At 43.3% G+C, this 17121-nt stretch overlaps 1 protein-coding gene across 1 annotated transcript in view; it reads left to right on the top strand.

Moving 5' to 3' along the window:
• Window positions 1-3409, top strand: part of LOC122552992 (solute carrier family 22 member 3-like) — a 43108-nt gene extending 39699 nt beyond the window's left edge. Inside the window, exons 10-11 of the mRNA XM_043696347.2 lie at window positions 2972-3071; window positions 3166-3409. Coding sequence (XP_043552282.2) covers window positions 2972-3071; window positions 3166-3220 — 155 coding nt within the window. The 3' untranslated portion in view covers window positions 3221-3409. The remainder of the gene's footprint in view (window positions 1-2971; window positions 3072-3165) is intronic.
• Window positions 3410-17121: the final 13712 nt, after the last annotated feature.

Genomic DNA, 17121 nt, shown 5'->3' with positions numbered 1-17121 from the left:
TAGGCCAGATTACAGAAAAAAAGAATAGGTTACGCTAGATAAACATGTTCAAGCAATATCAAAGTGGAGAGAAAGATAACAAAAATTAAGTCTACTTTGTGGTAAGATTAATAGAGGACGGCAGACACGGTAAGCAGTTAGGCAAAAGAAAAGATAAACAGTTCAGAAGTGTCCTTCCTCCAATCCAGTTGGTCAAAACTAAAAGAATGGGACAGTTATTACATTGTACTGTTATATTTCCAGGAAGACTGAGTAAGCTTAGATCGGAAATTGAAGGAGATCTGTAATCATACACTAGATGGAGTCATAGAGTTGCACAGCACCGAAACAGACACTTCGGTCCAACTCATCCATGCCAATCCAATATCCTAAATTAATCTCATCTCATATTTCTCCAAATCCTTCCTATTCATATGCCCATCCAGATGCCTTTTAAAATGTTATAATTGTACCAGCCTCCACCACTTCCTCTATCAACTCATTCCATACACGATTTGGAGGTGCCGGTGTTGGACTGGGGTGTACAAAAGTTAAAAATCACACAACACCAGTTTATAGTCCAACCGGTTTAATTGGAAGCACACTAGCTTTCGGAGCGACGCTCCTTCATCGGGTGATTGTGTCACCACCATCTACGTGAAAAGGTTGCCCCTCAGGTCCCTTTTAAATCTTACCCCTCTCACCTTAAAACAATGCCCTCTTGTTTTATTCTCCCCTACCCTGGGAAAAAGACCATGGCTATTCACCCTGTCCATACTTCTTATGATTTTATAAACCTCTATTAGGTCACCCCTCAGCTTCCGACGCTCCAGGGAAAACAGCCCCAGCCTGTTCAGCCTCTCCCTGTAGCTCAAATCCTCCAACCCTGGCAACATCCTTGTAAATCTTTTCTGCAGCCTTTCAAGTTTCACAACATCTTTCCTATAGCGGATAGACCAGAATTGTACACAGTATTCCAAAAGTGGCCTAACCAATGTCTTGTACAGCAGCAACATGACATCCCAACTCCGATACTGTGTGGGAATCAATACAGACGAACCAACATTCCTATCATTTAAATCCAAAAGAGAACCATCATATGGAAATTGAGATCCAATACTTGCTTGAGAATAACATGATAAACTAATAAATTAACAGATTTATTGCAAAAACAGGTAACAATGATAGGGCCAGAGGTGAGCCAATGAGTTTCGGAAAGCTGAAGGCCACTCTAATGAACTAGTATTGGCCACACCTGATTTTTGTAAACTTTTGATAATGGCAATTTGGCATTAGTGATTTCAGTGTGGGTGCGGTTTATTGCAAAATGATGTAACTTGTTAGGTACTTTAGTAAGAAATTCATCAGAAGAAATATTCTACAGTGGAAAAGGAGACTTTGGGATTGATACTGGCTCTTAAACATTGTGAAATTTGTATCCATCAAGACCCCAAAGAAGCACTAACATGTGCTGACAATAATCCAATTGCTTTTGCAAAAATCAATATGTAAGGACTATTTCAATGGAACTTACGAATTCAACCTTATAATGTCAGGATTGTTCACTTTGCTGGAATGAAGAATGTAATTGAGACATATTATGAAGAATGTAAATGTACTGGGATAAGTTAATAATTTGAAAATACAATGAGAAATTGTATAAACCCTGTAGAAAGGAAGAGTGAGGTGATTTAATATAATTCCTTTTTGTGTGTCTTGTTTGCATTTAAAATGGCACTTTATCATTCCAAGAGGGAGGCAGATATGGACTATTGATATCTTATTTGAAAATATGAACTGTAAAATAGAAGTTTGTATAATTAGCTTTCTTCAATGACTTGAAGGAAAGTGGAACTCATTTGCTGGAACTGTGTTTAATATTTTTGAGACACACCAGCACCAAATATCTTGACAAGAAGGAGCTGACCAGCAAAATGTTTGTTTAAGAACAGTTTATCACAGAACTGGGAAGCAGTTGGGATAAGATTTCTAAAAGCTTGTAAGCAAGCCGAATCCTTTTCTCCCTCTCTGTCTGTGTTTATTGGAAATTAAATAATACCCTATGAGATTGGGAAAGGAAAGATAATTACTAATTCAAGTCAAGGCCTTGGTCCAACTGGTTGACTCTGGAGTTGAGGTTCACCAGAGTTAAAAAGAATATAACATCACTGCCAAAAAAAAAACAAATAAAACTGGGGAAAATCATCTCATTCCATACTTTTGGTTTGAACTTGGAATCACAGACGTTGTGTAATTTCAGGCACAATATTCCTAAGAAGGCTATTTATGTCTTCTGGTCTGAACAAATGATTCGGTTTAAAGCAGGTACAGTTTAACTTGTATTAGTAATTATAATTTGTTTTGTCACATGATAGAGGATAATTTTGTTATAGTAATCATGATTTGGAGATGCCGGTGTTGGACTGGGGTGTACAAAGTTAAAAATCACACAACACCAGGTTATAGTCCAACAGGTTTAATTGGAAGCACTAGCTTTCGGAGCGACGCTCCTTCACCAGGTGATCACCTGATGAAGGAGCGTCGCTCCGCAAGCTAGTGTGCTTCCAATTAAACCTGTTGGACTATAACCTGGTGTTGTGTGATTTTTAACTTTGTTATAGTAAGTTTTTGGTCTCTCGTTCATTGATGACACCTGATGCAAGTTTCTTTTATCATAGTCCATGGTTACAGCTAGGCGTTATCCATTCTGGAGACTAAATTGGTTATATTTTACATTTGTGATAACCCCACTGAGAATAGTGGGACTTGATTTCCGGTGCACTATTCCCACTGGAGCCTTGACACTTGCAGTGCCTATTTTGTTTAACCTATGACAGCTATGTTTCGACTGGCATTTACTTACAGTCAACCTTTCAATCAATGATGCAAGTTTTCAAACAAAGACTGGGAAATTGTTTTCTCCACATGATCAAACTGTGGAAAACATTGTAGCAAAAGCAGTGTATTGTAATTGGCTTCCATTTTCTTCCAGGTGCTCTATCTCTGGTAGCTGGTGGTCTGATGCAGCTGTTACCTGAAACAAAGGGCACGAGACTACTGCAAACGGTCGACGATGTGGAAAATATTATGCGGTAACGACCAATGTGATCATGTATGAGTAGGTCGCTTTGTTTCTTTTCAAACTACAACAGACGGTTCACACTCTCTTCCACATTCTACCTGCAGGCTTTATGACCAAGATGAATACAAAGAGATGATCAACCTCAGCATTTCCACCTAGAGAATGGAAAGAAAACTAATAGAGGAAGAAAAATCCCTTGTTATTGAATATCAAATCAAAATTCAATAAATCCTTACTTGTCAGTTACAGTGCAAATAATTATCTTCATTGTGCTGGCCGAGTTTTGTGCAAAAGATTGAATTGAACTGGCAAAAGCATCTATTTCTTAATAAATCAATTGGATGCCTATTGTGCTTTATTTGAATTATAAATTTGAATTGCGACATGGACAGTAATAGATTGCCCATTATAACTGATATGGTGAACATTAATAAATATATAATCTCGCATTTCCAACTTACAGATAGGAACATGACATTAAATTATCCGGATCAGGAACCCATGTTTCTAGAAGGTTATAGAAAACCCTTGTTTCCTCTCCACACATGCTGCCAGACTGCTGAGTTTCCCCAGCAATTTCTGTTTTGGTTTCAGGTTTCCAGTCTCTGCAGTTTTTTTTGTTTCATATTAAAAACTAATTGTGCCAAAAAGGAAAGAATTGAAATATTTGAAGGTATTGAAATGGAATAAAACAAAACCAACATAAGCATTCTGTATATGTTAAAACTAAATATATTTGTTTAAATACCAAACATCGCACTTTCTAAAAATCTGTTTGAACTTTGGCACAGAATGACGCATAAATTTGCACAGCAAAATACATAAGGACACATGGAAAAGTTGTTTCCCATTTTTCCCCATTCAGATAATGGAATCAGGGTTGATTATAATGAAATAGTGCAAAGGACTGCAGAATGCACCCGTTACAATGAGCTAGAAATCTGGTTGCATGAAGCTCTGCTCAAAAAACTGTCTACACTGTCAGGTCAGTCCACACAGCCAATTAAAAACAAAGAGCATCACTCAGTTGAAGAATTACTCAATATTTTGCACTTTCACTGCCTTGTGACATCTTCTTCCAGTCAAAAAGCAATTGTTATGAATTAGTCTGCATGGGAGAGTTCACATTTGCACTTAGGCCTTGTACAGGCACTTGATTATTACTTCACCCCAAGAAAACTGACCTGTCCAGCAAATCGTGGCTGTATTCGGTTGCACCTCAACACAGGTACCAAATGCTCTGTAACGAGTCCCAGGAATAAATCCTCTCCATCCCTACTGCAGTCTTTCTGATCAGAATCATCCTAAGTCAATCTGAGAACAGAGAATTGACCAGAGTAAGGTCACTCTAATCAGAAAGACTGCAGTAGGGATGGAGAGGATTTATTCCTGGGACCTGTTACAGAGCATTTGGACCAGAATAAGGCTAAGTGGGGGGCAGTAGAAAAGTGCGCTTGAGTACACATGAGGACGATTGCACAGTCACGTCGTTCTGGAGAAAGATGGATGATAGGAGGTACTCAGAGGCAACTGTTTAGTATAAACTACCTGTAATTTAAAGCTGATTAAGTGATTAGTTCTAATAAAATTATAAGATTGCCTAAACACAGTTCTCACACTCAAGAAGCTTCACACAATCCAGGATAAAGTAGCCCATTTGATTGACGTCCCACTTGAAACATTGATGCCTACCATCATTGGTGTACAGTGGCAGCAGTGGAAGAGTAGTGGTGCGGGAAAAGCACAGCCAGTCAGGTAGCATCCAAGGAACAGGAGAATCGCTTTTCGAGCATAAGCCCTTCATCAGATTTCATCAGGGCTTATGCCTCCTGCTCCTCGGACGCTGCCTGACCGGCTGTGCTTTCCCAGCACCACACTCTTCGACTCTGATCTCCAGTATCTGCAGTCCTCACTTTCTCCGAGTACAATGGCAGCAGTCTGTACCATTTGAAAGATGCATTGCAGCAACTCAACATGCCTCCATTCAGCACCTTCCAAAACCATGGCCTCTACCACCTTATGCCCGGTGTCACTTTGTGTCTTATGTTTCTTGAACCAGGGCAGTGGACGCATGGGAATGTCCCCAGTTGTGAGTTTGCATTCAAACCACACGCCATCCAGCCTTGAATCTATATCACTGTGCCCCCACAGTGCCTTCAGCATGTGGATTGCAGTAATTCAAGAAGGCGACACCTCACTCCCCCCGGGTAATTAGTGATGGGTAACAAATGCTGGCCCGGCCAGTGATGTGAGGAAAATTGGAGAGGGGTGGGGTTGGAAATTGGAGAATATTGAATGGCTACAAAAATGTGGCTACGGGATTGTGATGCTCACTTGCCCAAAAACTGGTTCTTGAAATGATTGTGTCTTGCAGTTTACTTTTGAGTGGTTGCATACCTCAGCATTGGGTGCAAGGTCATGTGAGTTCAACACCAACCAAATGCTAGCCTGCAGTCCTTAAAGCCAGCCTACAACTCGTAAGGGGCGCATACATTCCAGGTGGGACACTTACTGGGAGTGGCTGGATGGAAGAATCTCACCGCAGCTGTTTGTAATATATATTAGTGATTTGAAATAAATGCAATATTTCCAAATTTGTAGATGACACTAAGCTGGGTGGCAGTGTGTGCTGTGAGGACGATGCTGAGAGGTTGCGGGGTGACAGGGGCAGGCTGGCTGAGCGGGCAAATGCAAAGTAATGTGGATAGATGTGAGGTTAGGAGAAAGTGAGGACTGCTGATGCTGGAGATCAAAGCTGAAAAATGTATTGCTGGAAAAGCACAGCAGGTCAGGCAGCATCCAAGGAGCAGGACAATCGACGTTTTGGGCATAAGCCCTTCTTCAGGAATGAGGAGGATGTGCCAAGCAGGCTAAGATAAAAGGTAGGGAGGAGGGACTTGGGGGAGGGGGGTTGTGAATGCGATAGGTGGAAGGAGGTTAAGGTGAGGGTGATAGGCCGGAGAGGGGGTGGGTGTGAAGAGGTCAGAAAGAAGATTGCAGGTCAAGAAGGTGGTGCTGAGTCCGAGGGTTGGGACTGAGATAAGGTGGGGGGAGGGGAAATGAGGAAGCTGGACAAATCTGAATTCATCCCTTGTGGTTGGCGGGTTTCTACGCGGAAGATGAGGAGCTCTTCCTCCAGGTGTCGTGTTGCCATGGTCTGGCGATGGAGGAGGCCAAGGACCTGCATGTCCTTGGTGGAGTGGGAGGGGGAGTTGAAGTGTTGAGCCACAGGACAGTTGGGTTGGTTGGTGCGGGTGTCCCAGAGGTGTTCTCTGAAATGTTCCGCAAGTAGACGGCCTGTCTCCCCAATGTAGAGGAGGCCACATCAGGTGCAGCGGATGCAGTAAATGATGTGTGTGGAGGTGCAGGTGAATTTGTGGCGGACATGGAAGTGTCCCTTGGGGCCTTGGAGGGAAGTGAGGGGGGAGGTGTGGGCGCAAGTTTTGCATTTCCTGCGGTTGCAGGGGAAGGTGCCGGGAGTGGAGGTTGGGTTGGTGGGGGTGTGTGGACCTGACGAGGGAGTCGCGGAGGGAGTGGTCTTTTCAGAACACAGATAGGGGAGGGAAATATATCCCTGGTGGTGGGGTCTGTTTGGAGGTGGCAGAAATGACAAAGGATGATACAATGTATCTGGAGGTTGGTGGGGTGGAAGGTGAGGACCAGTGGGGTTCTGTCCTGGTGGCGATTGGAGGGGCGGGGCTCAAGGGCGGAGGAGCAGGAAGTGGAGGAGATGCGCCTGAGGGGAAATTGCGGTCTTTGAAGAAGGAGGCCATCTGGGTTGTTCGGTATTGGAATTGATCCTTCTGGGAGCAGATGCGGCGGAGGCGAAGGAATTGGGAATATGGGATGGCGTTTTTACAGGGGGCAGGGTGGGAGGAGGTGTAATCTAGGTAGCTGTGGGAGTCGGTCAGTTTATAGTGAATGTCCGTGTTGAGTCAGTTGCCCGAGATAGAAATGGAGAGGTCTAGGAAGGGGAGGGAGGAGTTTGAGACGGTCCAGGTAAATTTGAGGTCGGGGTGGAAGATGTTAGTAAAGTGGATGAACTGTTCAACCTCCTCGTGGGAGCACAAGGTAGCGCCGATACAGTCATCGATGTAACGGAGGAATAGGTGGGGGGTGGTGCCAGTGTAGCTGCGGAAGATGGACTGTTCCACATATCCGACGAAGAGACAGGCATAGCTGGGGCCCATGCGGGTGCCCATGGCTACCCCTTTGGTTTGGAGGAAGTGGGAGGATTGGAAAGAGAAGTTGTTCAGGGTGAGGACCAGTTCAGTCAGTCAAAGGAGGGTGTCAGTGGAAGGGTACTGGTTGGGTCGGCGGGAAAGGAAGAAGCGGAGGGCTTTGAGGCCTTCGTGATGGGGGATGGAGGTGTATAGGGACTGGATGTCCATGGTGAAGATAAGGCGTTGGGGACCGGGGAAGCGAAAATCATGGAGGAGGTGGAGGGCAAGGGTGGTGTCCCGAACGTAGGTGGGGAGTTCTTGGACTAAGGGGGACAGGACCGTGTCGAGGTATGCAGAGATATGTTTTTTACTTTGTGAGGTTATCCACTTTGGTGGCAAAAACAGGAAGATAGATTTTTATCTGAATGGTAACAGTTTTGGAAAAGGTGAGGTACAACGAGACTCGGGTGTCATGGTGGATCAGTCGCTGAAGGTTGGCATACAGGTGAGGTAGGCAGTGAGAAAAGCTAATGGCATGCTGACCTTCATAATGGGAGGATTTGAGTATCTGAGTAAGGATGTCTCGCTGCAGTTATACAGGGCCTTGGTGAGGCCACCCCTTGAGTATTATGTGCAGTGTTGGTCTCCTAGTCTGAGGAAGAACAGTCTTGCTATTGAGGGCGTCCAGTGAAGGTTCATCAGATTGATTCTTGGGGTGGGAGGACTGATATATGAGGAAAGACTGGATCAACTGGGCTTGTACTGACTGGAATTTAGAAGAATGAGAGGGATCTCATAGAAACACATAAAATCCTGATGGGACGGGACAGGCTAGATGCAGGAAGAATGTTCCCGATGTTGGTGAAATTAAGAACTAGGGCTCACTGTCTAAGAATAACGGTAAGCCATTCAGGACTGAGATGAGGAAACATTTCTTCACCGAGAGAGTTGTGAACCTGGGGAATTCTCTCCCACAGGAAGCTGTTGGCATGGGATATATTCAAGACAGAGCTGGATGTGGCCTTTGCAGCCAAAGGAATCAAAGGCTATGGAGGGAAAGCAACAGTAGGATACTGACATCAGCCATGATCTCATTGATGGTGGTGCAGGCTCGAAGGGCTGAATGGCCTACTCCTGCACCTAGTTTCTATGTTTCACCCACAAAACAGATTGACTAATGGTGTCAGGAAAGGTGCATGCACTCTAAGATTCTCAAAAGCTGTACCAGGAACCTCGATGGTGGAGGTGAGGGTGAGGAGAGATGTCTGTCTATCTACTAGGTCCACCAAGCAGACACTGAGAAGGCAATGGAGCAAGTAGGTCTCATTGAATCATATGGCATGGAAACAGACCCTTCGGCCCAATCAGTCCATGCAAACTATTATACCAAGCTAAACCAGACCCACCTGCCTGCACTTGGCCCATATCCCTCCAAACATTTCTTATTCTCATATATTTATCTAAATGTCTTTCAAATGTTGTAACTTTGGACAAGCATATGGACATACATGGAGTAGTGTAGGTTAGATGGGCTTCAGATTGGTATGACAGGTCGGCGCAACATCGAGGGCCGAAGGGCCTGTACTGCGCTGTAATGTTCTATGTATGTATACCCACATCCACCACTTCCTCTGGAACTTCATTCCACACACAAACCACTCTGTAAAAAAGGTTGCCCCTTGTGTCTTTTTTAAATCTTCCTCCTCTCACCTTAAAAATATGCCCTGCTGTCTTGAAATCCCCCATCCGAGGGAAAAGACACCAGCCACTTACCTTATCTATGGCCCCCACAATTTTATAAAACCTCTATCAAGTCACCTCTCAACCTCCTGCACTCAAAGTGAGCAGAGCAGCCACATTTTCCCCTGATGATGACTAGGCAAGGACAAAGTTTGACACAGAGCTTGCTGGATTCTTCAGGTTAGCTCCATACTGTCCTGGCAGAGGATCTATTGCTTGAACAGCTCATTGCTCTGCTCATTCGTTGTTCATGTGGAAGTTGGGTGCTCATTATGTGTAAGTTGCCCATTTGTGTGTGGCCTGGGCCTCAGAGGCGTCAGCCAGAAGGTCACCCAGTCACCCACCAGCCATTCTTCAGTACTTGTCATGGAAGGTCCAGTGCAGATGGTACAGCAGTAGACTGCCACAGAAGGAGGGCATCTTGACTGCTGCGTTGACCTGCGATGATGTGTTGTGTCAGGTCACCCACCATTTGGACACTGAGAGAATAGAAACCTTTGTGCTTCCAGTTCCACCCACACAGAATCGACCTGTGAGGCCTTGAATTCACCCTGCACCATCAGAAAATCAGCAGTCCTCAGGAAGCCATACTCTCACTTCACCTGCCTCTCTCTGCCAAGAGGACGATGTAGTTAATCTCATCTGCTCAAGCACCGAAAGAGTCAGACGCATAATTTGCATCACCTCAATTCCCTTCACAATCACTGGCAAATGTTATTTTTACCCCCTTCAGAGGCAAAAGTTCAGATTGCAGCAGATAGTTCATGGAATTGTGCATCTGTTTAGTGAGACTACTATAATTGTCTCAGCTGAGGTTGAGGAAAGGATATTGGTTCCTGTTGACAACGGGGGACTGGGGAGAACTGTTAGCTTTGCCCTTCTCTTCCCCTCCCTCCTTCAGCAGCTTGTTCCTTTCTGTGAGATCTCTGTTGATCCTCTCCTCTTCTTGTTTCCCTGTCAATCAAAGAATCATAGAATCCCTACAGTGTGGGAGCAGGCCAATTCAGTCCATACCAACCCACCAAAGAGCATCCCACCCAGACTCACCACTTACCCTATCTCTGTAACCCCGCATTCCCCATGGCCAATCCACCCAACCTGCACATCTTTGGACTGTGGGAGGAAAGTGGAGCACCCAGAGGAAACGCACAGAGGTAAGGAGAGCATATGCAAATTCTACACAGACAGTTACCTGAGGGTAGAATTGAATCTGGGTCAAATGCAGTGCATAGAATGGAATAACATTTGCGGGTGCCACAAATGCCCACTGTAATTGGGACTCTCAAACAGTAGAGGATGGCTTCAATCAATTTTTTTCTTTTTTTCTTTCTTTCTTTATATACTTTGTTCATAATGGAAGTGTCCATCTGCTTAGTGTGACTTGAATTTTCCAAAATTTGCAATAAAATTGAACTTGTCTCCATTACAGCATGTTCCTCTCTTATATGCATCAATATGATTGTAATAACTTTAATACTTACAACATATATTCCACATCAAGTATATAGCTCATGGGCAAAACAGTTAAATTTGAAAACTACAGAGAATAGAAGATCAATGAAGTTTTCTCTATGTATTATGTTCCACTGTTATTTTCCTCAATACCTTTTAAATATTCCTTTGGTAGTGCAAAACTTGAGAATTCCTGAAAAAGACACGTTTTGTCAAAGTTTTTATCTTGCACTCATCAGGATATTTTGTAAGAACAAATATTCAAAGTGAGAACCAACATTTATACTGCGTCAGGGGAAAATGTTGAATGGTTGGAAAGTCAACTCTGATTGATGGAAGTGTTGCCATGGAGAATGTACCCATTCATGGTGATTGACAGTTAACAGCCAGACTTTGATCAATTTTAAACCAGGCAGATTGACTGTGATTGGTTAGGGCCTTGCTCTGAGAAATGAGCCAGTAAATGACTGCCATCTATTTTGTTTTAGTTAAAACAATAATTGTGCCTGCGCTTATTCTGCCCATTTGGTAAAACATAAGAAGGTGAACATTAATGAGGGGATTTGTGGCATTAAGAAGGTGTTTAACAGGCAATAATCTCACTTAAATTGGCAACTCTCCACCACCTAGCAAGAAAGTCATCTTGCCAAAAGCCTATCAGATGTGATGAGCTACTCACGATGTTGAGATAGGCCTCAGCAGATTTCTTGTCTGGTTCTGTCACCAGACACCATGTTGATCAAACCCTGATAAGATTCTGTGCTTCAAGATTTCAGTTGGCTCTTCATCAGTTCAAAATTTACAGCTCAAGCACAGCTGAAGAAAATGATATTGAGACAGATTTTTGAGTTTCTTTTGTGGAGCAGTTTGGAACAAGAACTTTCAGTTGTTTCAGTCAGGTTTAAAATGTCAAGGAAGGGTTCTCTGTCTCTCTCTGGAAGGCCTTAGTGAACTTACTTGCACTATGATCCCAAACCTGCTTCTTTAACAACAACCCTGCCCCTTTGGTGCTAGTGTTATTAATGCCAGTCCCATTGGTCATAGCTGGAGGTATTTGCAACTTCAGGCGGTTTTCGGGTTTTTCTGCTGCCTGTATCTTTTTTAATAGACTATTGGTGCATCTGGATGAGTGCTGCCAGCCCAAAGCTGAGACATGCATTGTTTATGACACTTGCCCTTGACATGGAAGACATTTGGGATAATTAGTACAGACAGGAATGTGGTAGCGTGGGGTGGGGTGGGGAGAATGCTCCTGGTGGATGGGCGGTGCAGAGAAAGGATATCCTGTTCCCGCAGGACTGGCAAAAGGAGGTTACAGCACTCTGCCCTGGCAGCCTGGTCTGGGGTTGCCATTGGGTCAGTGCAATTTCAAGCATCTTGAAGAATGCCCAGCAATACAGGAAGAAGGTCAACATCCTCCTCCACTCTGTCAAGGTAAGTGCCACCATCTTCTTCCTGCTACCTCACCTGAGCTCAGTCTCTGCCACTGCAACTGCCGCTTATGCCATGGCTCACGCTCTGCCACACTCATTGTTGCATGCGACAACTTCTTCCACTTGCTCTCACCTGCCAATTCCCCATTACCATTAACCCAGGATGCCCTCCGCGCTGCCCAACTCATTCATTCAGGACAGCATGCCACCTTTCCCCCCACATGTACTAGCACCAACAGCTGTGCCATCCTCTTTTCATCTCACTTCACCTTTACCATTCTTTGTGTGCACGAGATAACAACGACGTCAGAACAATTAATGATGGTGGGCTGCTCAACCTTCAGCTTTTCGCCCAATTTGCGGGGAGGATCAAACACCGAATGCCCAGAGCAGCCAAATGACTGTGTCCAAGTTCCTGGGCTGATGTCAAAAGCTGCTCCTGTTTTTTTTAAACGTATACATTCGCAGAATATGGGCAGCGCTGGCTAGGTCAGCATTTATTGCTCGCCCTAATTACACAGATGGTAATCAAGAATCAAGCATATTGCTGTGGGTCAGGCCAGACCAGGTAAGGACAGCAGTTTCCTTCCCTATAGGGCATTAGAGAGAGTTTTCTCAACAATTGCTAATGCTTTCCCCATGTCATCATTAGACTCTTCATTCCAATTTTAAAAAAATTCATTGCATTCAAGCTCTACCATTTGTCATGGCAGGGTTAGAACCTGTGTCTCCAGAACATTATCAGCCTCTCTGGATTAATAGTCTGCCAATAATATCACTAAGCCATCACCTCCCCTCCTGGTGTACCAGGGTCCCCTGACTAATGGGTGTCTCACTGACATCACTAAGAACCAACCCTTTAGACTTTGAGACCTGGTCATTTGCTTGAAACACATGCAGCGTTGGTTACTGGGCATGCTGCTGGCACCTGGTGGAATTGAGGCAGCTATGTGCCATGCAGCAAGATGCCGACCCCCTTGGTTGATGACTGTAGACTAGCATGACCAGCTGCCTAGCTTTGTGTCTGCAACGAGCAGCAAGGCAAGGTAGCAGAAGTGTGAAGCTTTTCACTGTGGCTGAGAAGCCAAATGCAAAAAGGCAAGGCTAGGCTGGGATATTGTGAGCATCTGGATAGGCACTAGATGAGTGTGCAACAAGGAGCCCTGAAATGCAGCCTGGTACATTCTGTGAGCTTGTCCCTGATGGACAGTGCCATTGTAGCAGTATTCCAGGGAGAGATGCCAGTGCACCCTACAGTGCAGCATTACAGAGTGGAATCCATACTGTAAGTGGAGCAGAGATGTGCCATGATGATGCAGTAAGACTGGTGTGTGTCAGATACCAGTGTCTGTAAACACGCGGTGCACGCAGCTAAGATGTTTGTGCAGAGTGCTTAAGATGGTGACCTGGAGGAGCAAATGCTGAGTTGCCAGGTACGTATTCATACTTCAATGTTAAGAGTCCTTGGCATCTAGTTTCTAACCATCCTGTGGCACAAGAGGAAGCTTTGTATTAATGAGGTGGAATTTTCAGTTAATGAGGGTGATAACCAGCAATAACTCTTGTTATTGCCTCTGTTACTGCTCCCTAGCAAAAGTCTCCTTTTGATATTAGGAACTCTGTTGGAAAATGCAACTAATTGCTCTCGATGTCAATATAAACCATGCTTGACTTCTCACCTAGCCATCTCACCATGATCCATATTGTGCAAGGTCTTTTGAGATTGTGTCCCTCATATGTCTTTCTATATATCTAGCTAGCTTTCTCTCATACGTTAATTTGATTAATCTTTTCCTCATTCTTTGCTGTTCTTTATATTCTGTCTAATTTTTTGACCAAACACTCTTCTTTGCAGAGGTATTAACTTTTACTTTCAGTTTGACAATGTCTTTCTCTTCCTCAGGTAGCTAAAGATAGTGTGTCTTTCCTGGAAAAATGTTTATTTTCCAATTGAATGTATATTATCTGACCATTCCAAACTATCGCCTGAAATATCCACCTCTGTACTGACATAAGCCTTATTATCCCAATGAAGCCAATACACACGAGCCAACTCTGCTTTTACAGTCTCACAATTGCCTTTGTTTAAATATATTATGGACCAGGCCAGACCCCTTCAAAAGAAGGTAGCCTAGACCCTAACGTTTTCTTATTTTAAAAGTTTTGAGAGAAACACAATTTATTTAAACAACATAGTTGAAACATGAACAAAAAGAAATGAAATAACTTAGTAATTGGAAAACTTAACTCACCCAGTATAACAACTTAACTAATTAACTGTTTCAATACAGTAATATCCCATAAACGTATCCCTTGGCAAAAAGGTAAATTTGAACAGAGATTCTTACCGGCAGAAGGGAACAACAGAGAGAGAGAGGTTTCAGAAAAAGTCGGTCAGGAATTCTTTACTGAAACTTGCAACCATTCTGGTACTAGCACATCTTGTGACTGCTACAGCCAAAAAGAAGCTAGAAAAAGACCTGAATTGGGAGAACTGTCCACTCCCCTTTCATCGTTAAACTGCTGTTCCCTAGACTCTTCTGCACCTCTGCCTTTACAACCTCTCTTCAAAATAAAACCAAGGCCAAAATAACCTTTTAAAATGACAACATCAACTCAAATGTAAATATAAATATAGATAGATCCACTCTTCTTTCTCTTAAAATAAATGTGAAATTCAGTTATGATCACTACCTCTAGGGGTGCCTTTGCTATGAGATAATTACTTAATTCTATCTCATTGTGCATCACCAGTTTTGTAATATGTGGGTATATAATTAGGAAGGGTTTGGAGGGATATGGGCCGGGTGCTGGCAGGTGGGACTAGTTTGGGTTGGGATACCTGGTCAGCATGGACAGGTTGGACCGAAGGGTCTGTTTTCGTACTGTACATCTCTATGACTCTATGATTCTAAATTCTTGTGTGAAGCTATTGGAATATTGCATCCAAATTATCAGGGAAACTTCAAACAGGGAGAGATTTAACAAGAAGAGATACTGAAGGGAGATGACAATCTCTCCCCTCTTGACAGAAAGCCAACTCTTACAGGCATGTTGTTTCACCCTCAAGGACTGGATTTAAATAGCTAGTTTCAATTTTACTGGAGTGGACTAGTGGGACTGCCCAACCATTAATATAACTTGGGTTTGAGTGTTAGCTTGATATAAAGATTACAGTTAAAGAGCTGTTCCCTAGTTACCCCTGTGTTGCAGGTAAAAACAGTCTCTGATTCCAAGTGCTGCAAACCAGTTACATGGAAACAAGGCATCAGAAGACTCTCTCTCAACCTAAGTCAGCCTACTAGACCAAGAATCTCTGAAGCAACTGTTCAGCTATCAAACTCAAAGCCACATTAATGTAACCTTCACTACAACAGTTAAACTATTCAAGTGTTCACTCTCCATAAACAATTGAAAGACCGGCAATCGAATCCCTACATTATAAGGAGAGATCCATCAAGTCTGCACTGATCCTCCAAAGAGCATCACAACCCCAAGCAAGGCTCGAATTGAACCTGAGTCCTTAGCACTATGAGGTAGTCATGCTAACGAATGAGCCACCGTACATAGCTTTTTTGAATTTGGTTATATTTTTGAACGTTATTTCTACTCTGTACACATTAGATTAGATTACCTACAGTGTGAAAACAGACTATTTGGCCCAACGGGTCCACACCAAACCTCCAAAGAGTAACCCACCTAGACCAATTGCCTTACCCTATATTTACCCCTGACTAATGCACCTAACACTTTGGGGAATTTAGCATGGCCCATTCCCCTAATCTGCACATCTTTGGAAGGTGGGAGGAAAACAGAGTACCTAGAGGAAAACCACGCAAACACAGGGCGAATGCATGAACTCCACAGACACAGTCACCCAAGGCAGGGATTGAACCCAGGCCCCTGACACTGTGAGGCAGCAGTACTGATCACTGATCCATTGTGCTGCGCTGTGTTGCAGCATTGGCTTCTTGTGTGTGTAGCAATTAATAAACTCACTTTTTTTTCATCAATTCAAAAAAAAAAGGTTAGATTAGCTCCTTTTAAAATCTAAGTTAATTTGTATCTGGGAGAAAAGTATCAGAAAGGAAGGGATCCTTTCTGAATTAACTTTGTTGCAACCAACCAACAGCTGAACAGTTTGGGATATCTGATATAGAATGATAAAAAATTGACGAACTTCACCCAGCATCTTGTACCAATACCAGTAAATTAAAACAAGGGACCAAGTTGGTGAAGACATTAAAAATTAAATGGTAAAGATAAGCTAAGGAAGCAGGGCAGCAATAACGAAAATAGCACTTAGAACGTGATGGGAAGGTACAGAATGCAATAAAGAGTGTTAGGGATCACAAAAATAGAAAAAAGACCAAACTATGTACAACACGTAAAACATTCATAACAAAATACATGAAACAAAAACACAATTAAAAATAAATATACATAATCTGATAACCATTACAGAAATATGTATGTCTACAAGATGGTCAAGTCTGGGACCAGAATATTAAAAGATACATGTCATTAGGGAAATGTGGGAAGTTAGATATGGTGGAGGGGTAACTTTGTTAATCAAGAATGGTTTTGAACCCATGGAGAGAGAAGATTTTAGTTCTGGGAATCAGGCTGTAGTGTCAGTTTGAGTAGAAATGAGAAATAGTAGAGATAGGAATGGTTTCTAGGCCCTCTAACAGCAACCATACTGTAGAGTGGGGTATACAGGATCAAATAATAGAGGTTTGTGAAAAAATATGAATGATTTTAATCATTATATAGATTGGAGGAATCAGATTGACAAAGGTAGCTGAGAGACCAGATAGCCCAACCCAATATAGTCCCAACTGCCAGCACCCAGCCCATATCCCTCCAAACCCTTCCTACTCATATACCCATCCTGATGCCTCTTAAATGTTGCAATTGTATCAGCCTTCACCACTTGCTCTGGCAGCTCATTCCAAACATGTACCACCCTCTCACCCTAAACCTATGCCCTCTAGTTCTGGACTCTCCTACTTTGTCAATTTATCCTATCCATGCCCCTCATAATTTTGTAAACCTCTATAAGGTCACCCCCCAGCCTCTGACACTCCAGGGAAAACACTCAGCCTGTTCAGCCTCTCCCTATAGCTCAAATACTCCAACCCTGGCAACATCCTTGTAAATCTTTTCTGAACCCTTTCAAGTTTCACAAATTCTTTCTGATAGGAAGGAAACTAGAATTGCATGCAATATTCCAACAGTGGCCTAACCAATGTCCTGTACAGCTGCAACA

The sequence above is a fragment of the Chiloscyllium plagiosum genome, unplaced genomic scaffold (assembly GCF_037043375.1).
Source record: "Chiloscyllium plagiosum isolate Xiang-an unplaced genomic scaffold, Cpla_swu_hap1 HiC_scaffold_10, whole genome shotgun sequence".
Lineage (NCBI taxonomy): Eukaryota > Metazoa > Chordata > Chondrichthyes > Orectolobiformes > Hemiscylliidae > Chiloscyllium > Chiloscyllium plagiosum.
This window is presented reverse-complemented; position numbering and strand designations above follow the sequence as displayed.